The sequence below is a fragment of the Labrus mixtus genome, chromosome 2, assembly GCF_963584025.1.
Source record: "Labrus mixtus chromosome 2, fLabMix1.1, whole genome shotgun sequence".
Taxonomy (NCBI): domain Eukaryota; kingdom Metazoa; phylum Chordata; class Actinopteri; order Labriformes; family Labridae; genus Labrus; species Labrus mixtus.
The window spans coordinates 2,538,772-2,562,035 of NC_083613.1; the positions used below are offsets into that span (position 1 = coordinate 2,538,772).

At 41.5% G+C, this 23,264-nt stretch overlaps 1 protein-coding gene across 8 annotated transcripts in view; it reads right to left on the minus strand.

The window, feature by feature from the left end:
* The window catches only part of ctnnd1 (catenin (cadherin-associated protein), delta 1), a 34,744-nt gene that overhangs the window by 9,343 nt on the left and 2,137 nt on the right, over positions 1-23,264 (minus strand). For 3 of the 8 annotated variants that reach the window (XM_061047411.1, XM_061047419.1, XM_061047420.1), the window contains exons 2-22: positions 16,185-16,259; positions 15,942-16,067; positions 15,525-15,817; positions 15,349-15,439; positions 14,918-15,108; positions 14,545-14,800; positions 14,033-14,104; positions 13,193-13,343; positions 12,341-12,542; positions 10,052-10,169; positions 9,373-9,529; positions 8,316-8,333; positions 7,972-8,037; positions 7,598-7,725; positions 6,943-7,093; positions 6,613-6,808; positions 6,313-6,506; positions 5,578-5,625; positions 5,361-5,442; positions 3,823-3,878; positions 1,340-3,394 (exon numbers count right to left, since the gene is read on the minus strand). In XM_061047411.1, the coding sequence (XP_060903394.1) occupies positions 3,336-3,394; positions 3,823-3,878; positions 5,361-5,442; positions 5,578-5,625; positions 6,313-6,506; positions 6,613-6,808; positions 6,943-7,093; positions 7,598-7,725; positions 7,972-8,037; positions 8,316-8,333; positions 9,373-9,529; positions 10,052-10,169; positions 12,341-12,542; positions 13,193-13,343; positions 14,033-14,104; positions 14,545-14,800; positions 14,918-15,108; positions 15,349-15,439; positions 15,525-15,817; positions 15,942-16,061 (2,649 nt within the window). In that variant the 5' untranslated portion in view covers positions 16,062-16,067; positions 16,185-16,259 and the 3' untranslated portion in view covers positions 1,340-3,335. Of the gene's footprint in view, positions 1-1,038; positions 3,396-3,784; positions 4,437-5,360; positions 5,443-5,577; positions 5,626-6,312; positions 6,507-6,612; positions 6,809-6,942; positions 7,094-7,597; positions 7,726-7,971; positions 8,038-8,315; positions 8,334-9,372; positions 9,530-10,051; positions 10,170-12,340; positions 12,543-13,192; positions 13,344-14,032; positions 14,105-14,544; positions 14,801-14,917; positions 15,109-15,348; positions 15,440-15,524; positions 15,818-15,941; positions 16,068-16,184; positions 16,260-18,565; positions 18,714-23,264 lie in introns of those variants that run through there. The other 5 variants (XM_061047377.1, XM_061047394.1, XM_061047386.1 and 2 more) reach the window with 5 other exon arrangements.

Consider the following 23,264-nt stretch of genomic DNA (forward strand, 5'->3'; position numbering starts at 1 on the left):
ACGCACTGCTACTTTAGAAGTCCTCCCAAATCTCTAATATAGAAAATATTTTTACTTTAAAATAATTAAAATTAAAGCGTCTTTGGACTGAGTTAAAAAAAAAAAAGGCAGCGTGTCGAAATGTTCTTTATCCTTTATTTCGAACGATTAAAAATAGATGAAAATGAATAAACAAATGGAAAAAAATCTGTATAAAATAAAAAAAATAAAAAGCCAATTTCAATATAATACACATTTGACTTGTTGGAAAAGGGATAGGAAGAAGCCTAGGCTTGTCAAGTCCTACCCAGCATTAACAAATGCAAAATCCAATAAAATAAACTAAATGGACAATACAAAAAAAATACTCCAATCAAGCTATTAAGAAAAACAGAACAAAACAAAAACAAACAAAAAAGAACAAAATGAACAGGCGCCATTAACATCTGTGAGATTTACATTCTCCTTCCTCATTTCTGTACTTTTCAAAGATATATCTTTTGTAAAAAAAAAAATTAAATTACATTATTTTAAATTGCATTATATTCAGTACTTTGAAATGTGAGCTCAAAAATATCACTTGTCAACTTCAACAGTCTAATATTAACTAAAACAGCTAAGCTAGCTGTGGTTAGCTCTTACTTTGACCTGAAGTTGACCTGTCACGCAGCACGTGGAGGAGCAGGAACATGCTGGTGCAAGGTTAACTTTGGTGAACTTGTCAATAATAACTTGTAATATCTTGAAACTGCAAATTAACAACAATAACTGTTGTATTTTCTCTAACTCAGAGTTGAGGACAGGTTACAAATTTAATGTTTATTTCATTGTCAGTAGCATGCTATAGCCGATGTGGCTAGTCGTTATTAAAGCTTGCATTGTTAGCAGTCAAAAAATAGCTAATTTAAAAATACTGCAATTTCTACCTGTTTGCAAGAAATAATTACCCGTTGGAATACTATTTTATTTATCTGAATAGTCGAGCTAAAATGCCACTGAATGCAAGTCGACCCTTCAAAAGTTAAAGTGAAGTAGCATTAGCATCAGATGTACACTTACCTGTGTGTTTCTTTTGCAGGAGCAGAGACGTTTTGGACACTAGAACTGTTTTCAAACGATGAGTCAAGTGTGAGGCAACGACGTTTAAGTCCCAGAGTGATTTAATGTTTATCACCTCTCAGGCTGTTGTTATTTAAAACACACTCTCACACGGACAGCGACACCTACTGGCAGCTTTTCAAATTCACGAGAAAAAAAAAAACAATTTCATGACCCAGCAAATGTCGTTCTTTTTGGACCCTAATCCCTTTTGTAAGTTATGAAATAATGTGATGAACATAAGACAGGAGAAAACAAAAGCTCTGAGAAATCATTTTCCTTTTTATTAAAAACAGTATTGCTAGTTACAGAATTCATTCATAAATGAGAATGTGCAACTTTAAGAGCCAAGGCAAAGATATTACGCTGTAGTCAATAATCAGATTTTTCCATTAGTGTTCCAGTATCTTTGAATTTCATTTAGCTAACTTATTTTGCATTTAATTAAGACATAAACTGAATGTTTCGACATAAAAACTGATTGCATATGCGTTCACCCAGAGCACCCAAAACAATTAAACCCAAATCCACATTCAAAAAAATACATTAAACTATTAAAATTAACAAATATTCTCTTGTATATATAGTTTAAATGTGCTTTTATTTTTTTTCTCAATTTATCTGATGTCAAATTCTGGTCTTGTCCACCTTACACAGATTATCAAACAAACCCTTGCTCATCTATTCTCTTTTAGTCAGTCCATTTTGAAAAGGCAACATGTTTCTTTGACAAAATGAGGCACCGCCTGTCGTGTTTTAATCAGTATGGAGAAAAAATAACAAAGGAAAGTTTAAAAAAAGAAAGGAAAAAACACATTATACCCCCCTAGTGCTTCTTTTAATCATCTGCTCAGTAAGTATCTACATCTCAGTCGGCACTAAGAAAATGCATTTTTCTACACAACAAGCACTGAACTCAAGAAATGTGGGCAAAAAAACAAAACGACAATACTGTGTCTTCTCCCATTTTTTACTTCTCTTGTTTCTTTAAAGCCAGGTTAGACCATGGGTTTGTGAAGTTTTCAATCATACAGAACTCAATAGTTTCTTGTAAAAAAAACAATCCAAATGACAAGAATCAACTCTTACAAGTTTAACTGTCCCATAAAACTGCTGAGTTCTGTAGACAGTATTCACAACAAGAGTAACCTGCTTAAAAAAAAAAAAGACACCTTAATTGGTTACCCTTGTCATGTTGGACAAACCCATCAGACGAGGCACTCCAGTTAGCCCACCCAGATACTTTCAGAGACAGTCTTGTTAGTACACATTCATAAGATCACAGACCTGCAGATATAAAAGGAAATGCACCTACTGATTCATGTGGTATCTCCCAAGAATTACATTATAGTTAAGGGGCTTACATTATAGATAAACCGACTATACTGTGTTCAACAAGATGTACAATCATTTTATTGTCTCTCCATTTCTGTCTGTAGGTATACCCATTCTAGTATCTCCACGGTTAAATCTATAGATCACAATCATATACAGTAAAATGCAGCATCCCCATGCATCTTTGCAATGGACTGTCACTTACACAAACTGAGCACAAAACAAAGCAGATGACTGTAGCTGTTGTAAAAAGTCTTCAGTGTATGAAGTTCTTGCATTCAGTATTGGCAGTCGCAGCATTAGCAGTGTCATTTGGCACGTGTGCATTACTGTGGAACAGAGCAAAAGCAAGAAGAGGAACAACCACGACCAAAACAGAAGCAGAAGCTGAACACATATCTGATAAGATCATTTAACATCGGTTGTTGTTGGTCGTTTTTTTTGTACTATATAAGGAGAGAAAGGAAATGTCACATTTCCCTCAATTTCTTCCAAAGTATCAAGCCATTATGTAAAATTTCACCAAAAAGTATCCCGCTCTGTTCCCAACAGTTCTTTCCAGTAAGCTTCATCGGTCTTAGTTCTAATCTCCAAGAAATAGAAAAGTTCTTAGATGAATCCATCGTCTTTATTTTTTTGTCGGAGAAAGAAGTAGTGTTGTCCAGACGAGTTGTAGTTGTAGTGTTGTAGCTGATTTGAGTGGTTACTGTTTTGGAGTCCAGGGACTCGCAGATCACAAAGTGGTCATAGTGTCTTGTTCAGTTTGTCCACAGGGAGAGGGCATCTACATCAGTTTAAAATGAAGGAATGTCAGAGAAGCAGAGAGAGAGAGAGGCTACAAAAGAATGAAGAGGGACAGAACAGCTGAGTGTTAAGGATGGTGTGTAGCCCCATCTTTAGTGTAGTGGTCCCTCATTGTCAGTTCAGCAAGGGCAGTAGGTGGGAGGAGGCTGTCGTCTTGTGATGCACACAATCAGTTTTTCTGTAAGAGAAGAAGTGTGGGGAGTTGATCATGCAGAGCAGCTAATATGCAGACTTCATGCCTGGGTGGGAATAATTGCACATTTAAAATTCAGATTCACAGCAGACGCTTTAAAATAACTGAATACAAAATACAATTCAAAGTCGAGGCAGCTGGAAACAATGTTGACACTTGTTTGACACAAACAAGTGCAGAGACAAAAAAAAAATCACATCTAAGGAGAACATAAATAAGTGACACTTCTCACCAGCAGGAGGAGCAAAAGTTCATTACAATGGATGCTCATTAACAACACTGGCAATATGGAACACACAAAGTCTTAGTTCTTTATACACAATTGACATTTTAGGCCATGCAGTGAGTGGAGAGCAGCCCGTGGGACACACATACCATGCGCTGACATGCAGTGTGACAGTGGTGTAGCTAACCATCGTAAGAATCCATTAGAGGCAAAGAGGCCTGCCTCTCCCCATACATCCCTCCCTGAGAGGGAAAGAGAGAGACAACAAGAAAGAGTGGAGTGTGTAGATAAAGAGATAGAGACCAGAGGACAAGAGAAAGGGTTGATGAAGAGTGTTAAAAGTTTAAATCCAAAGAGAAGGTAGAAGGAAAAGAGGAAGAGGGAACAACGAGAGAGAGAACCGATTAGTCAAATCAAAGTTAGAGGAGAGAATGTGTTACAGGGGTGGGTTAAATGTTAGGTCATGTTTCAGGAAAAAAAAAAAAGAACACCTGTGAGAAATGATGTGAAAGACACACATCACCAGTAGTGCTTTAACAAGACATGCACCAACATGCTGCCTGTGGGCGTGTGTGAAAGCATGTCTGTTCACACGGCAGCATTTTTTTCAAGGGAAGTGAGGATGTCAGTCCCTGTATCATCACATGGTTAACAAGTTAGATTTTTTTTCCTCCAGTTTCCATCTTTTCAGATGGGTGATTATTCAACTTTGTCAGGACAGACTCGGGGCTGACGGAAATACTTTACAAAGAAGATGGTGCAGAGAGATGATAGGATAAAGAAACGTTTTCTGAAAATTAAAAAGAATTTCTGTTAATGCATTTGAATTTTGAAATTAGCTTTATCATTTGAATTCTGATCACTAGTCGCTTCCATAGTCTTTTACCTGCTTTTTGTAAAGCGACTCGAGATGCATTTTTAAAGTTGAAAACTAAAATTCAAATTAGATAAATTAATCATTTTATTTTTGAGTCAAATAATACACCCATATTCTGAAACTTAAAAAGCATTTCTGTTAATGCATTTGAATTTTCAAATTAGCTTTATCATTTGAATTCTGATCACTAATTGCTTCCATAAAAGACCTTACTCTTTGTTATTTAATATTAAGAAAGAGCAGATAAAGACCTTACATCGGAGCCCTCACACTAGTCAAAAGAAACTGGAGTTTGAGGATGAAGGATTGCCTAGTGTCAATGTGCCCTTAAACACATCAACTTGACTCTGATCTTCTGACTGTTTCAGACCCCTTCACTATTCCTTTATAACCGTATGAGTACCTACAGTATAGTTAGATTGGTTTGCAGCCCCTGAAGTCTGCTGATAATGAAGAATCACTCATTTCAAATGTGACACTGCAAGCTCTTATAATGTGGTTCAAGGTATACAGATTTTAAATCACCGTGGCCCTAAAAAAAGAATGCAGGCTTAAAAATGTGAAATTAATAGGTTAATTAATATGCAATACAAATATATTAAGTTTAACTAATGAACCCTGTGGTCTCAGGGTATCAGGTTACTTCAAACTGGAAGCCTTGCCCAGCGCTAACAGAAAGTAACGTCTGCTGCAGGAACGCTGTCCAGAAAGAACCTGGAAATAACAATCATGTCTTCAAATTGTCTGCTGTAAATACCTGAAGTTGTACTCGGGTAAGAAGAGGGAAGCTGCGAGTATGTAATAGAGTTTGCGTTACTTGTACAGAAGTTCAGTCATGCTGGTTCATGTGTACTGCATCTTTGTCAGCAGGTTCTAGTGTGTTATCCAGAGTGTTCCTTCTCCCTCTCTGGTCCAGTGTGGAGTAGGCATCTGTAGAGGGGGGGGGGGGGGGGGTTAAACCACAGGTACCAGAGTTTCAGGAACAATCTTACAAAAAGAAAAAAGTAATGACAGACTATCGTTTAATTGGTCTGTTATGTTTGACTTTGCTGTGGTCACACTTGCCTGGTCCCATGTCATTCATTGGAATCATTTCACGGTCGCCTTTTCCTCCTGTGTATCAAGGACACAAAATAATGAGCAACAATATGTACTTGATGTTACTGTTCCCTCACAGAGGCAGTTTTAACAGACACACCATCTCCTGCCAAAGATAGAACAGCGTGTAGGTGTTTGAGTATTCTGTAAGTGTTTCAAGTGTGAGACACGAGCCAGCAAGTGTTTGTAACTACATATTGTATCTTTCTTTGCTCCCTAATTGGAGTAGTTTGAAAACGTTGAAGAAATCATAACATGAACATGGGTGTTGACGACTCTTAAACGTCTTAAGTGCCAAGCAGATTGAGACAAACATAAGAGGATTAACTGCAGCCCCTACATGATTCTACGAAGTCCACACAACTTACCATAACACACAGAGAATCAGTAAGAAGTGCTGATTCTCTGAAACGCTGCCACAGTTAAGTCTGTAAGCTCTGTGGAGCTTAAGTCAAATACACAACTTGTGTTGCTTGAAAACACTGAAGGTAGAGCTTTCCTAAGTCCTACATGAAAAGCTTTAGCCAGGCACACTCGATAATTTCAACAAATCAGTCTTTAGAGCTTCTCAGAACTGGACATGTATGCCCATTAAAATGAAAAGCAGACACCGAAGACTTGCTTAGGCTCTGCAATCTTCTCGATCTTTGGCCTTGCAGAGAAAGTCACTGCAAAAGTTCACATGCACCCGAGCATCATCACCTTTGTCTATGAGTGGCAGAGTGCTGTCCTCATATCCTCCGTTGGCCCGGGTGTTGTTGCTTGGAGGGTTTAGGTTGACCATGAAGTCTGTCTTCTTCCAGCCGTCTTTTTCCAAAGTGCGTCGCAGCTCCTTGTAGCCCCACACTGTCTGCAGCACCAGGCCAGCCCCACGCACCTCCCGCTCAGAGCGATGTCTGATGACACAGGTACACAGGGAAGGACAAGAACAGATATTTTAAAGAAGTCAACACTTACAAAGGAAAGTCAAAATGAACACAAGATCATCTCAAAATCTCTCACCCGTCTTTGTTAATGAGCACAAGTCTTTCGATGCCCTGTGAGGCCCTGAGCCACTTAGCTGCTTCCAGGCTGGAGCCCATCACCTCATGGAGCGTGCTCAATACTGAAACCACCGTCTCCTCTGACAGCGCTCGCACTGGCTGACTCTGACCTCCACCGGGCAGGTTTGCCACCAGGTGAGGCAACGCATGTTTACCTGACCACACACAAGCAGAAGGAGAAGTGTTAAAAAAAAAAAAAAAAAAGTATATTAATAATGATAAAAAAGACGATCTCATGGGGCTGCAGGACAGTTTAAGTAAATCTGTCACACAGAGCTCTGAGTCTCACTTAGTAGATCTCTGTTGCGTGCATCAATGGCCAGGTTGCGGAGGGCTCCAGACATGGCGCGGACTACTCGGTCATTGCCATGAGCCAGCAGCTCAGTCATCATGGGTAAACCTTTTTCCTGGCGCAGCAGGGCACGGATGTATCGCCCATACTAAAAAAGACAAAATTTTAAGCTCATTAATCAGGGGACTTCCTCCTCTACCTTTGACAAAACATGATTATGGTTTTAAGCCCAACCTATTTGCTGGAGGGCAAATGCCAAATCATGACAATGTTACTATCAAGGGATCATCACTGCAGTGTATTTGCCTGAGCACCACAAGTGACTTGTGGTAAAACAAGGTAAGCTTGTCTAGATTTTGAACTGCTCGCGTGGGCTGGGTGGAGGCTCTAAACTGATAACATGCACACAGAAAGATCTTTCAGTTCCACTACCGACAGGCAGTGCTCAGGCAGCTGTCAGGTTGAACTTTCATAATAGAGCTGTTCTGTGTTTTTCTTAGCAGACCTGGTGAATTCAATAAAATGTAAAATTGAGTATTGAAAATATGATTTTAAACATCTGACATTAATAGATTACTCAACTATTGCTACTTTAAACAATATAAGTTGCATAAAGGTGTTGCAGAGTATACTGATGGATGGCAGCTCTTACAGTCCAGCGTCCAGCACACAGGTTCTGCACGGCTCCAGCCGAGGCTTCCAGCACAGTGGGGTTTTTCGACTCCTTTAGCAAAGAGGTGTAGATCCGGACCACCTCAGGTTGGAACAAAAGCTCATAGCCTACAGGAGCGAAAGAGAGGTATGGGATAGCGAAGGAGGAGGGGGAGGGTAAATGTGGAGGAGCAAGTGAGGATAGAAAACATAAAATAATGAGAAGTATGCAGAAGGAGCAGATAGGGGGAGAGCAGGGGGGAAAGGAATAAAAGCAGTAGACAATTATTTTTAGAAGGGCATTAAGGTTATCAAGAAATGTATATTGTTCTGTTTTACGTTTCAATAAAGAGTGTCAGCTGAGCCTTAAGTTACCTTTAGCAGGTGTGGTCCTCTTTGGAATGTCAATTATGTCTGCAGCTGCATCCTCATCTTTCCTCCCTAAAATCAAACATTCACATTTACACCCTTAGAGACAGAAACTAAATATGACTGAGTCTGATTTTACAGAATTTGTTCCAATGTTAGTACATTTGTTCTGGTTTGGTTAGACATATGCTATGACAAAAAAAAAAGATGCATTTGGGCATTTGAAGGTGAACAGAGGGCATGCATGTTAGTACTAAGACAATCATATCAGCATTATAAGTCAGCTACTCTATTACTATTACCATGACAACAGGCAGCAGAAGCATAGTCTGACAGAGATAAGAACTTACCTTTGGAAAACCACTCGTCTGGAGCCCAGCTCAAAAAGAAGGGAGAGAAGAAGAGAGGAAAGAAGGAAGGGGCAAAAAGGGATAAAAACAGCAAGGGAGGAAGAGAGAGCATTTACAGTAAGTAAGAGGAAAGCAGCCATCATTGAGCCACCCAGTTATCACCTTCATCCCAACAGCACTGCTAACCCCACACATAAACCAGCAATGGGACATGCCAAGTATGAAGGCTTAATAAACAGAAGATGAAAGCACACAGCAGCTAATATGACCATTGTAAAATTTGTAACGTCATACTAATCTGTGCGGTAACTGAATGAAATGCATCCGTGTGCAAATACACAACATTTTAAATTCACGGGGAAGTATTTACTGAACCAGTAAGCAGTGGTTGATAGCAGGTTAAATTAGACATTGTGCGTCACAGCCTCGTCTTGAATCTTCTCTTTCATGCACTGTCTTTGTAGTTTAGTCTGTTTTGTATAGTGTATGAAACATTTCTGCCACCATGAATTTATTTCCAACCAGAGATGTTTGCCTGATTATACAGAATGTGTCAAAAGCAGAAATCACACAGTGGTTCTGATTATTTTCACAGCAATATATTCTGCTCTTTTTTTTGGAGCTTATCTTTTAAGTTATCATCATTAATAGAAAGTCAAGTTGTTTATTTATTAATTGTATTATCCCTCCCTTACCTTTACGTAAATTAAAAGTTTTCAGGAAAAAATAAAAATAGCTGAGATGTAACAACAATGTCTGACTTAGATATTCACTGTCACAGCAAAAAGATTTGATTTGAACAGACAAAGCCACTGGATGAGATGAGACAAAAACAAATCAATACTCTCAGTGAAACACAAACAGAAAACAGCAGGAGAGAGGATGAGCTTCCACTGGTCGGGGAAATTGCTCACATTCCTGTGCGAGCCAGTGGTTTTGTTTGTGCAAGTGTGTGTGTTAGTATCAGTCTGGCAAGACACTGCTGTCAACAATGACATCATCGCAAATACTCCTACAGACTGAACAAATACAGTACGACTTTCTCAGTGACACTGACCTTTGCCCTTGCGGGAGCTGAAGCAGCCTCCTTTCTGACTGGAGGGGGCGGGGCCCTGGTTGATTGGCACAGATTCCTGGTAGCGCTCACAGCCTGGGATTTCTCTATGCACCTGATAGGACAAGTTCCTCAGCAGACACACGCTGTTCTCTATCAACTGAGGAGAAGACAGAGGGAAGGCAGGGTGATGGAGTGAAGGGATGGAAGGAAAAACATTAGAAAATCAATTATTTCAAATCAGCCAGAGTGCATCATACACCACCGTGTTATCTATTTACATTACCCCTTAGACCTGTATTCAGCAGATTTAGTACTGCACTCTTACGACATTTAAACACAAGTCTTGTTTTTATTGCAAGTATTGCTCTTCATTGTAAAAGCCTGTTGGCCACATTGCCAGCAATGCAACTCTATTACCAAATGGTTTGGTTGCCGAGTTGGGGGGGGCAATTCTTGTAGCAACCAATGTAGACCTAAGCCTTTAGCATCAAGATGAGACGCAGGCTCGAGAAGTTTGGTAAACCTACATCGCTGTCACATCACATGCCCAGAAATGTTTCATTTTCAAACGTAACGTCAGCTGTCACATAGGTCACATATGCATAACTATTATCAAGCACCTTAAAACCACTGGGTCTAAAATAGTTATATTGGTCAAATAATTCAAAGGTCCACATACCTTATTGTCGACATCTTTACAGTCAATCTGGGATTGGACGATGTACATGAGCGAATCAACCAATCCTGTGCACTCCCTTAGCTTTCTTCTTGCCTCACTTCGCTCTGAACTCACATTTCTATGAGAAAAAAAGAATGTAAAACAAAACAAGGATTAGCATTGTTAACGGTCAGAAGCATTAATGAGGCAGTTAGGATGCTCAAGGGGAATGGGAAAAGGCAATTTAAGTGAGTAGAGAAGAATTCCTGCCCACAATGCTTTAACACACCCCCAAGAGATGTTTGAATGAAAGTCCTGTTAAATCTAGTGCTTTACAAAGAGAGTGCAGTTCAGTAAGATGAAGTTACAGCTCTGGACCTATTTCTCCAACTGCTTTCAGACTCAGTTGTTGTTAGAGCTCTAACAGGACTTGATGGATGGAAACAATTGGAAACTGAAACCCACTAAGTTCTTCATCTATTGATATAGAAAGCTTTTAAAAAATAGAAAAAACTAGAGAGAAAACTCTGTGGAATGATAGTCAGCCTTGTTCTTTTGTGCTGACCTGTTTGTCAAAGTGACAGACACACCCTCTCACAATGGCAGGACACATTCCCCTACACAGCAGGGGGCACGGGTTCCACTTCAATGCATATCTCTGGGAGTTTATTTATTTATATGCAGCAGTCACCAAACATTCAAAATGTTAAAACCTGACTTGAATTAAATCTTGAATGCAGAACATGACAGATGTCTAACTCAAAATAAAAAGATTAGCTTAGCATCAGGAAATATTGAAAGTTTGTGCGACTCCCTTGCTCGCATCAGAAGCCTTTGCAGTGTAGTGCATTACAGTGCGGAGGAAGCATTATATGTAAACACAGCCTGGGCCACACACACACTGTTCTCTATCAACTGAGGGAAGGCAGGGTGATGGAGTGAAGGGAGACACAGACAGACAGACAGACAGACAGACAGACAGACAGACAGACAGACAGACAGACAGACAGACAGACAGACAGACAGACAGACAGACAGACAGACAGACAGACAGACAGACAGACAGACAGACAGACAGACAGACAGACAGACAGACAGACAGACAGACAGACAGACAGACAGACAGACAGACAGACAGACAGACAGACAGACAGACAGACAGACAGACAGACAGACAGACAGACAGACAGACACACACACACACACACACACACACACACACACACACACACACACACACACACACACACACACACACACACACACACACACACACACACACACACACACACACACACACACACACACACACACACACACACACACACACACACACACACACACACACACACACACACACACACACACACACACACACACACACACACACACACACACACACACACACACACACACACACACACACACACACACACACACACACACACACACACACACACACACACACACACACACACACACACACACACACACACACACACACACACACACACACACACACACACACACACACACACACACACACACACACACACACACACACACACACACACACACACACACACACACACACACACACACACACACACACTTTACAAAATGTGACCGACAACTGTGGATGGGCATATGTTGTACTAGGATGAAGCTGTTCAGTCCATTACAACAACAACCAAACTTTTCAGTTTCTTCAAGAGTACAAATGTATTCACACGTTTCTGGAGACCTTCAAATTAACACTGCAGTATCATGTGGTCAAAGGGAATGCATAGAGAACTGGCAGGCTGGAACACACTGTTTACACTGTGTAGGTCAATGCCCCAGTGTCCTCTGTGCACCCTCTCCCTACAAACCCTGAAATTCCCTTCTCACCCTTGCCTGATCCTTGATAGTTTATTGTTAAGCTGCATATCTCTTCAACAGCTAATTTAACCCTAAAGTCCTCTTCCTAAAGTCCTAATCAAATAGATAAAATAAGATATCCTGGTATATAAGTCAGAATCGGTCTATAAGCTTGTGGCACACAAAAAAAAAAAACTTTTGAACGTGATGGACCTGCGTGCTAATTGGATTATTTCCTTATAAGGAGTGTCTTAAAAAAGTTAACTTTACTGCAGTGACTGACAGATAGCACCCCAAAAAACAGAAGTGTGATCAACATCCCACTTCTCCATCAGTCTGTTGAGCTGGCATGTTTCCCTTTTCCTCTCGAGTCTTCAACAACCCTCTCTCAATCTGCCTACCTCTCTTTCTGTATCATCAGTAAAAGTTAAACAGTCTCATTTTCCATACCTCAAGCAGCCTGCTGTGTTGGTGAGGGCTGTCTCCCACTCAAGATGTCTGGGCTTGCAGTTCTCCTCCCCTCCTCCTGTTCCATTCCTTCCTTGCTCCCAGCCTGAGTGAAGCACCATAACTTCGTCTGATAGGGCGTGCAGAGCGTGGTCCACGATCTCCATTTTCACAGCGTCATGGGACGATAGATTCCACAGTGTTCCTGGAAAATGTGTAACAAGGAAAATTCATATATTCGTAATCATGAAGCGAACTTCAACGCTATTATTCACCTAAAGCAATAACATTTAGCCACAACATCAACAAACCAGTCAGACCACTAATATTGTTGTTAGTTCAAGTCATGTCTACACAGAGTGCTTCAGGGCACGGTCACACTGGCCATCCGTACCGTGCCCAAGCACGCTTCAATGCTTAAGTCCAGTTCGTTTGACCAGTGTGACCGCTCCGTGTCGTGCTCAGGCACGGTACACTTCCTTGTCTTTGGCACATTTCAGAGAGGTGTGCTTCGGCACGGTACACTTCATGCACGAGCACAAGCATGTGGGTACACACCGCTGACAGCCTTCATTAAGGAGAAAGCTGTCATGCTCTGTGTTTTTCCTCTGATGTGCAGACGCGGACTCGACTGCGCGTCTCTCTCTCTCGTCCGCCTGTTTGTAAACTGAGCACGCTTCATAATAACATAAAGCGTGCATGTGTTGTATTAAGACGTTATGTACAAGAGGTAATCGTGCTTAGGCACGGATAGTCCTGTGTAGTGTGACCGCGGGCCGGGCCCCCCCGTTGCCCCCCACGTGCTTGGGTACAGCATGGCACAGATGACCAGTGTGACCGCGCCCTCAATCTGACCTGTGATGGTGTCTGTCAGGTCCTGGTCGTGGGTCTTCCTCAGCAGCCTGGTCAGAGCAGGCACTCCATCACAGTTCTTAATGGCAATCTTGTTGTCGGCATCTTTGCCATATGAGATGTTCTTTAGTGCTCCACAGGCTGCATAATGAACCTATAACAGAGACACAACAGTAAGCTATTAATCTTGATAAAGTATTGATCAAAGATAGCACTGCATTCATCATACAGTTGTATTTTTGGTTGCATGCTAAAAAAAAATCCCTTGTCTTCTTGTGAGTGTTTGGTATGTTGCCTAAAAGGCTAATACACAGAAGGGACAAAGTGTGTTGTGTTTTTGTAACCACTTGAAAACACTTTAGAGGATGCAGATGCTGTTTGACCCATTTCTCCAGCCAGCAGGGCTTCTGACCTATCATTGGCCTTAGAGCATGAAATGTGAAATTAAGTTGCTGCTCTGCCTTGAGGGTGGAATGCATGATGTGGTTTGTCTGGTAACACCCATACAAGCGTAGACAAAACTCTGCTACTGGTATGCTAAATGAAAGGGAATCATAGTCAAACTGAAGAATGTTTTGGCTGAAACCATATTTAGCGCAAATGTTGACCTACAGGATATGCAAAGATGGCAAGTACGTAATGCTTATTTCTATTTCCCTTTCAATTGGTATTAGCGGCAAGTGTCAAGTTCACCTTTTCTCAGCCAAATGAACTGTGGCAACATTATGTAAGAAATACACTACATCCCTTAAGCCCCTCTTCTACCCCCTCAAGCTCAATCAAAACACACTTCTAAAGAATAAAAAATGAACAGAAAACCACGGAGGACAACATGAAACTAACCTCTTTCTTTGGGTTGTCAAGCATAGAGACCAGTGCTGGGATGCCTTTCAGACGACGCACATCAGACTTCACCTGGAGAGAAAAAGGACACCTCAAATTAAGAGATTCAAGTTAAGTTCAGTTATATGTTTATAAAAAGCCAAGAAAAAAAAGGAGGAAAAATAAAAGCTTGGAGCTTAATTAAAGACCATCAGTGAAAAAGAAAAAAAATCTTCGGTGTGGAAATCATCACCTGGAAGTCCCACCATAAGAGCTACTTTAGCTGCAACCAAGAACCAGTAAAAAACTGTTTGGTGGTACAATTTCTTATGAAAACTAACTAAAGAAAAATCATTATTTCACATTAGAAAGTAAGATGTTGCTATGTTGACAACTAAACACACTGAGAAATGGGCAGACAGTCTTTAAGGATGTAGATGTAGAAGTACATTTGCGTAACTCAAGTGAAAGCCTTTATTTAAGGTCATGTCAATTTAAGGTTTGTGAAAAGATTAAACACGTGCAGCACTTACTTTATCATTCTTATAGGTGAGATGCTGCAAGTATGCAGCTGCATTGCTTCTGACGGGGTCCAGTCTGTAGTTAAGCATGGCAATGACCTCCGGCAGCTCTGGCTGACGCCAGCCACCAGGGCCAGGCCCTTTCCTTAGAGTGCTGTCCAATGAAGCCATGCTGCCTCTCTCATCCTGAGCCAGGGGTGCTCCTCCTCCCCAATAGTACATGTCCCCTGGACCACTCATGTCACCATCCAAGGTGCCCTCATAACTCCTGGGGAAAAAGAAGAGGACATACAACCATCAACATGTTGATTTGAAAACCACATTAAAAATGTACCTACTTTTACATTTCACTTGTTATGGGTCACAACGAAAAAGCTGTAGTTACCCTGTCCTGCGTGGGGGTCGATGGTTAAATGCCTGGTGGTTATGTGGCATGGTGCTGTAGTGCATTGAGGGTCCCATACCATAGTCGGGTTCATCATAACCCATGCTGCGCTGATCATCCTCCAGTCCATACGGCTCTGGGACAAACCTTGGGATGGCGGACAGCTCCAATGCACTTCCCATACGCCCAACCTACACAGGGACAGGGAGTATGATCCAGAAGAATTGAAGCCACATTTCAATTGCTACGGGTAGCTGCAAGCCTATGGACTGTGTCCATGGACCATTGAAATCCTATTCCATTTTTTTAATAGCATGAAGGCAAAACACAAAAATAAGCAAGTGAATCTTAAAGTGTCAGGAGTCAAAGTTAATATCCTGGGAAAAGGGTATCTTCAGCAATCTTGGTGATCCAGCAATTGGTGAATATACCTGTGGCTGCGCAGCATAGGGGTCCAGCTGGTTCCTGCTGAGGGCTCTGTAGTTTGGATCTAGAGTTCTGTAACCATCTGGATGGACAGGTCTGGAGAACAGAGGGACAAGCAGCTTGAGAGCAAAATCTTTGGCCAAAAGTTTCTGTCTGATAATAAATTTCCTCAGACTGATACCTGTAGCGATCATCCATGCAAGCTCCTCTACTAAGGCTTGTGTAGGCCTCAGATGGGGGTCCCGTACGGTAGTCGTCATAGCCGGCTGGAGGTCCGTAGATGTAGTTGCGTGGCACTGTATGGGTGGGGTACTCCATTGGCACACCACCTCCTGGGGCCTGCCTGTAGACCCGATCCATGGGCGTAGTGTAGCCCCCCATCCCTGTCACTGAACCACCACCATCCAGGGAAAGTGTGTCTGACACGGAGGGGATGACTGTGCGAGTGTGGGTAGTCTTTACAACCTTCTTAACCTTTGACAAAAGAAGAGATAGAACATTCACACCACTTTAAACGGGGGGTCTTGCCTCACTTCCAACCAATCAAGGGAATTCAAAGCGAATACCTCAGATTCATTTCTGTTTTGAATCAACTCACCGTCGTTTCTGTACGCCTTGTTGTTCCATCTTCACTGGTCTCCACAGAGACAACAGGGGGCAACTCCTGGGGGTCTTCCTCCACAGTGTATGTCTCCTGCATCACCTGACCAGGCTCCATACTGAACTGCAAATGCACATATATTCACACACATTTCAGAATATTAACAACTTAAGATCTTGCACTACTTTCTGTTATCAAGAACTAAACAGTGGACACTGAGTGGGCTGTAAAGATGCTTACAAGATGCGACCCGTTGATGTAACCCTCGTTCAGTGTCAGCCTCTCTATGTCTGCATCACAAGGAATGCGGCCGTTCTGCAGGGAGGAAGGAACACATATGAGGGGATCCAATACACATACACATTGAATATACAAGTATCTTTTTTTACACTTGGAATTAAAAAGATGAATCTGCATTTCCATATAAACTTTGTACTAAGGGCAGCTGAACTTTTACAGCCATCCAGTGTAAAACATTACCAGTTGAAATTAAAAAGGCAGCCCTTACTAAAAATCTTTTTCAATCCTAAAAACATCTAGCTTTAAATAGACAAACTACTGCTTTTTTTCGGTGTTATTAAAGCCACACCATAACCAATATAAGCAAGCTCTTCTTAAATCAAGTGATTTTTTTCAATATTTAAAGAAAGAAGACTACCATCATATACTGTAGATTAGCACAAACACAGAGCATTCATGCACTATTCACTTCTAAAACACAAACAATGAGGTAACTGGGACACACTCATTCAATAAACACATGACTGAATTTGATAATGACATGAAAGGATTCAATAATTAGTCGATAATGAAATGAATAAGTGCGGAATGAGAAGGACAGACAAAGAGTCAACGCCACCAGCATTGTCTGCCCAGGAGTGCTGATGGGTGTGGCGCAATTTCCATTCCAGCCACAGGGGGAGCTAAATGTATCTCTACAGCAATCTGCAGTTTTATCTACACTGCCATGTAAGTAAAGGGGCACAGCCAGGAGGGGGAAAATACTCAACATTGAATAAGAGACAGTATAGAGCTGTCTTGAGCTGACAGCAATATCTTTCAGAAGCTGGAAATAACACCAGAGAGAAGTGCAGTGACTAGCTTTTAAATGCCACTCAGCCAAGGGCAAATACACAAGACACAGACAAAGCAAAAGAACACACTCTTAAGTTCGGATAAGGACTCAGCTAGACAGAATAGTAGAAAGTGCCGGGGCGATGCAAGCGTGTGGGAACCTGTCAGTAAGAACTGAGGTCGTGTTGCGCTGCCTGGGAGAGTGGCAGAGGCATGCTGAAGCCTTTGGGCTATGTAAACACACACAGATAAGAGCCAGCCTTACTCTCACTGTAACACACGCTCCACCTATATTTCTGCTGGTTATCAGCCACTACACTTACCTGGGACTGGGACATGTCCTGAGTAGTGTGTGTCTACATACAAGAGAAAAAGTGAAAGTAAGCAAGCAGGAGAGCTTACTTGTTTATGAAAGAGTTGTTCAAAGGTTGCCTGAGGGCCACAAGTAAGTGTTAGTGTGTATGCTGGTTTATTCACGCATTGACCAAGAGCGTCAATAAGGAAGTGAATAAATAATGGGTGTGCGTGACTGCCAGTCGGTGTGTGAGGTAGACAATACTTCACCATTCAGTCTCTGGGCCAGGCTACTGACTCAATAATGATAAAGAGGGCGTCTAAGCAATCAGCAGACACACGTCAGCTTTGAAACAAGAGTCAGCATCAAAGATTTCTGACCAAGAAACCAAAGCACATGAAACAGCCTTTGATCTGATCCGCTGAAAAAAAGAGCTGGAAAAATGTCTTTATACCAGGGCAAAAAAACATCATAAGGAAAGTGAATTGTAAATAATTGCTGGTGTTCTGGACTCTTGACAACTTTCAAGGAAAAGGTCAACAAAACAAAATGTCAAGCAAGACATCACCCTGCATGCAAACTCCGAGGGGCAAGTCAAGACAAACATGATGGGTGACACTGGGTTATGAGGCTTGATTGGTGGAGTGAAATGAAGACGATGATCAGAGGACTTTAAATGAGACAATGACGGTTACTTGGAAAAAATGTGGTGAAAGCTGTGGGAAGCAACAGGGAGTTTGACAACCCCCTAAGGAAGGCTTTACTGGAAGGTGCTTCAGTTTAGAGATATGGCAAATAATATATTACAACACTTTGTTTTTCTATGGATCAACATTTATATTATTCTGTCAGTTTGAAGAGTATCCAGGTAATTAAGGAATCCTGGGTAGTTTCATTAGATACATTTTAAAATGTAGTTAAAACTGTCGTGCACTCAAGGTGTCAACATCAAGATTATTCTATTGGTAATGCCTGATTCAGTTTCTTGATTTGACTTAACTTTCAAATCACAAAATTCAATGCAAATTCAAGCAACCTTCAAAAGCCCAACCTCACTAAAAACTAACCGAGGAGGAACCCCTAGTGTGGTTTAGTTTTGCAGCCAACATGCATGTCCACACATATGGGATGGGGTGACCATGGAGATGACAGTAGACGAACTCCTTCAGATCCAGGGAGAATCCAAGGGATTTCACGTTGAAAAATGTGTATGGAGGGCTAGAAGGAGTGGGCTGGGGTCATTCTGTGTTACCTGCATGTTGGGGAGGGGGCGGGGCAGGGTGCCGGCACACGACCTCCGCTCCTCCTCCAGAGCTCGGCTCAGCATCTCAAACTGCCTCTCCTGCTCCCGCACCGAGGCCAGCAGGGAGGCCGTACTTGCACATTGCTCCATTCACACGCTGAGAGCAGAGCACAGGACAGGACAGGATCAACACCAGAGAGGAGAGATTCAACCATCACCCAGATTTGTTTAAAGAAAAGACACACAGACATGCTGAATCACCCACCACACAGATATAAAGTCAGAAGCCTATCTAGCACAGTGTCATCTATGAATGCACACAGTGAAGTGCTAATGGGGTTGATATTTGGAGTTTAAAAAGCAGCAAGGGCTGGCACAAGAAGGGAAGCGAGAGAACTGTGAAGATAAAGAAGCAGGTACAAAGAAAAGGCAAACAGACAGAACTTACGCAAGTAGAGAAACAGTGAAGGAGAAGAGCAGGCACAAAGAAAGAGCTCACAACTCAGACTGAATATTCCGTTAGATTTCAAGGTGGGACCGGCATCAGCAGAGCCGGAGTGCACTTTTCTACTGCGTTTCTTCACCTTCTGCTATGCAGGGTTAAAAATAGAAAGTGTGATACGTGACTGGTGATGATTACAGCAGGTTTCAGCTGCTGCATGTTGAGCTTGTTAGCAGGTCCTTACGCAGAGGATGCAAAGAAAGTGAGATGATTTATCAAGACACAGCATGACACCATTCAGTATCACTAAACTTAGAAAGGTGTTGTAAATTCAGAGGCTGTGCTCTCCAGGGCAGGGAACGAGAATGTGGGCCCACTTCTTCCCTTTACTTAAGTCTACAATTGTACAATCCATTAGCAATGCTTTTGTCCAAAGTGGACAACATTAGAGAGTAAGTACAACTCAAGCAGGGATCTACAGCACACACTAAGTTTTCAAAGATACATTTTGGTATAAAATACTATTCTAATCTAATCTTCTTCCCATATGACACTATTAGACAAAGAGCTCTCTTTGACATGTGTGCATGCAGTAAAACTTAACAACTGGCTTTCCTAACAGCAGGAATATGCATTGTATTTTATGGTGACAAGCCACTCTACTGTGCCGATAAATCACCTTAGCTCCAGTAATCAAATTAAGGCAGTATGCTCTGCTGTGTTGACCCCTTTACAAAAACTACCTTCCAAAAACAATCCTGCTCAATACTGTGATGTGATCAGCCATTAATCAGGGATGTAATTGGCAAAGACAAAAAGGCAGAAAAAATACGGCTCCCACTCACACACACACACACCTAACAAGTAGAAAATGTATCCAATGTTTAGATACACCTACACTGTGCCTACAACTTAACTTTATTTAAAATATTTATTCATCTTCAGCAACAACCTGTTGGTCAGTGTCATTAAATATTTACATAGCCGTCGTTGGCATCATCAGTTAAATGTTGTAGCACCCAACATTTCATTTCCTGCAATGTGACCTATTTTTTCACCTGTTTGTGCAGCCTTTTATAACTCTGATATAGTTTTGAGGCTTCTTACGTGTCTTTTCAATCAAACTCTAGTGAGCTCATATGATAAAAAAAACACTTTTCAGGAGGTTAGGTATTTTTCACAGATTGAGAGACATTTCATATCCTCTTTCTGCACTTCTTTCCTCGAACAGGTTGAGTTTAATGACTTTTCCAGTCATTTGACCGCCTGACACCAGACCTTTCAATGGAGCACAGTATCATTAATTAATTGCCAAAGATTTAAAAGTCATCAAAAACACCAACGATGCACTGAGGAGCACTAGTGAAAGGGTTTCCCAGGGAATCGTGCCACTAAGCAACAGAGAAGGAAGAAGAAAGTCGATTTCTTTTTTCACATAACGTAAACGTATACATAACCAACAACAGACATAACAACACATATGTGCCTCTGATGACTGCAGCTAAATAAAAGGATATTTTATAAAAATAAGGCATAAAAATAAGCCAAAAATCACTCCTGAATTCAGAATAGAACAACAACAAAGCCCTATTCACCAACTTCCTCAGCAAGGAAGCTAGTGAGAGAGGAATGAAGATTACTTCACCCCTGTCTGTCTAATAACGGGATGACACGAGTGTGGCTCATCTTCAAAGCAGGGTAAAAAACATTTTCTTCAAAGTTCACTGACTCATGTAGTTCAAATCTGCTCCCTATCCGTGGACACTGGACTGTCTGAGTGAACAAAGGATCCTGTATTGAGACTGAGTGTGCACTTTCACCAGCCTGAGTGTTTGCACACATCTGTGTCAGGGTAAATGGTTGGGTCAGAGGAAAGTGTGTATGTGTATGTGACCTTTAGTTATATCCTTGAATACTCAAACAACTGTTGCGAGTTTTGGTGAAGTTAATGCTGCCTTGTTTCTCTCCGTCTATGTGGGGAAAGAAAAACATACATTTGTGGACTAAGTTCACTTGAGCTGCACAAAAACACGCGCACCACTATTATCATACATTCCACTGAGAGATTTTGCGTGTCATATCCTGTCAGCAGTTGGAAGCTGACCTAATAAGGGAGCCCTTCACTGCTTCATTGTGCTGCTCTCATCCATCACTCATCCCAACATTTATTGTTCCAGCTAATCACTTCAACCCTGCATATGTAGAGCGCAGTGTTTCCCCTAGGTTTACAGCATTGGGGGGGTGGGGACAAGCCGACACAGCGACTTGAAGGAATCTTGGTGTTCATGCGTTACTTTTAATGACAGCTGTCCTTTTCTATTGGAAAGGTATCCTTAAATGACTTCTTTCCCTGATTTCCGACTCTATCCACTATCCTATCTCTACAATAAAGGCACAAAAAGCCCAAAAGAAATCCTTAAAAATTTTTTTTTTTTTTTTTACTTGACCTTCAGGGGGGCGCCCCCCCCCCCCCCCATAATAATGGTAGGGGAAACACTGGAGTGGGTGCTGTAACTTTCTCTGACCCAATCATGACATTCAACCACAGTTAATGTGCTTACATATTTAAAGACGGTTAAGGAGTGATTTCAAGTGGGTATATGTAACCTAAGCCAAGTGTGCATTAAAATAAAAACTGAAACCTTGGCGTCATTCAACAGTGACACATCTTTGCTTGGATCACAAAAATAAAGCAGAAAGCCGGTATCTATATACAGCAGCAAGCTGCAAAAAAGTTTGTCTCTAGAAGGGTGCCTATAGCAGCTGTCACACTATACATTGGACCGAGTTTTTAACTTAGCGATGCAGAACTGACACGATACATCAGATAAGTCAATATACCACTGCTTGTAGGCTTCTGCTTTGTAGCGCTGTCAAAATGGCAACGCCTTTCTAAACGCTTAGGGGAGGGCAGTCCCCCAGTGTAACAGACAGACCCACACAAAACTCTCTAGCTGTACAAGTCTCACCACTAAGATTCTTGTGGCAGCGAGCAATTGCTTGTGAGAGTTTTAAAATGGCTTTGGGCACTTAAAGCCCAGGCATTAGTTGTTAATCTGCTGTAAGGCCATTAGCAGCAACGCTAAATTGTATCTGCTAATGGGCTAGCCCTGGATTTACAGTGTTAAGCCACTTAGCTTACTGAGCCTCATACTGCTTCTGTAGACACACACAGACACCATCAGTGTTGGCAAGTTACTGAAAACTTTATGTAGCACAAACTCACACTCAATTCTTTAGTCTATCACCCAGATCACACTGACAATTGTGTCTGTAGTGTATTCCATAATTCTCATACGCTATCATTGCTATTTTAGCCACTGGTGGCTTTGGCAGACTGACATGCATAGTGTACCAGTCACACATACAAACTCTCACACTCACATAAAGCTGGGGTGAAGCTATAATAAAATGCTGTTGTGGCTTGGCCAAGTGCTTCGCTGACTCAGCCTCATTTGAATGGTCACACAGAGATTTGACCACTGTGTGTGCGTGCGACTAGTATTGTGTATTTTGTGTGTTAGCCTTGGCCCACTTCCAACTAATACCGCCTTTGCCATCCTGACATGAAACCATGAACCACCTAACCCCCACCCATGCTCCCATGAGGCCGACAGTGTGTTAGAGAGCGTTCACATGAACATACACCCACCAACGCACACCCCAGACTTCTCAGGGACGAAGGAAACAGCAGGCAACTGTAACTCAGGGCAGAAAAAGATTGGGGAAAAAACTACCAATCGGTGTGAGTAGAAGTACAAATATCTATGATGAAGAGATATGGTCAGCAATCACATGATAGCACTTCAATAGATAACACTGTTTAAACAGTACATCCGATAAATCTCCCCAAAAAAGAGTTAAGCACTGACACATTTTTCATCATATCATTAATGTGAAAGTAAGCAGATGATGTTGTATTCTCACCTAGTTGAATTTCTTCAATAAAGGTTCTAAATAGAGGCAAAGACTTTATCTTCACTTCAACTTAAGTCAATGATAAGATGTTTCAGAAAGCACAACCGCTCAGTCAGTTCATTTGCATTTTATAAAGCTCCTCAAAACACATGGGACATGTATTTAACGTTTCAGGTATAAAAAATGTGAAGTGGTAAGGCAAACTAAAGTAAGACATTCAGCATTTGGTAAAGATTTCCCACTTGTGAATGCAATAACACTGACTGTGAGGACTGTTTAAGGAGGAAGGTGACTTAATTGCAGCAGTGGGGGCTGTAAAAGTGCAAAATGACACTCAACATTTCCAGG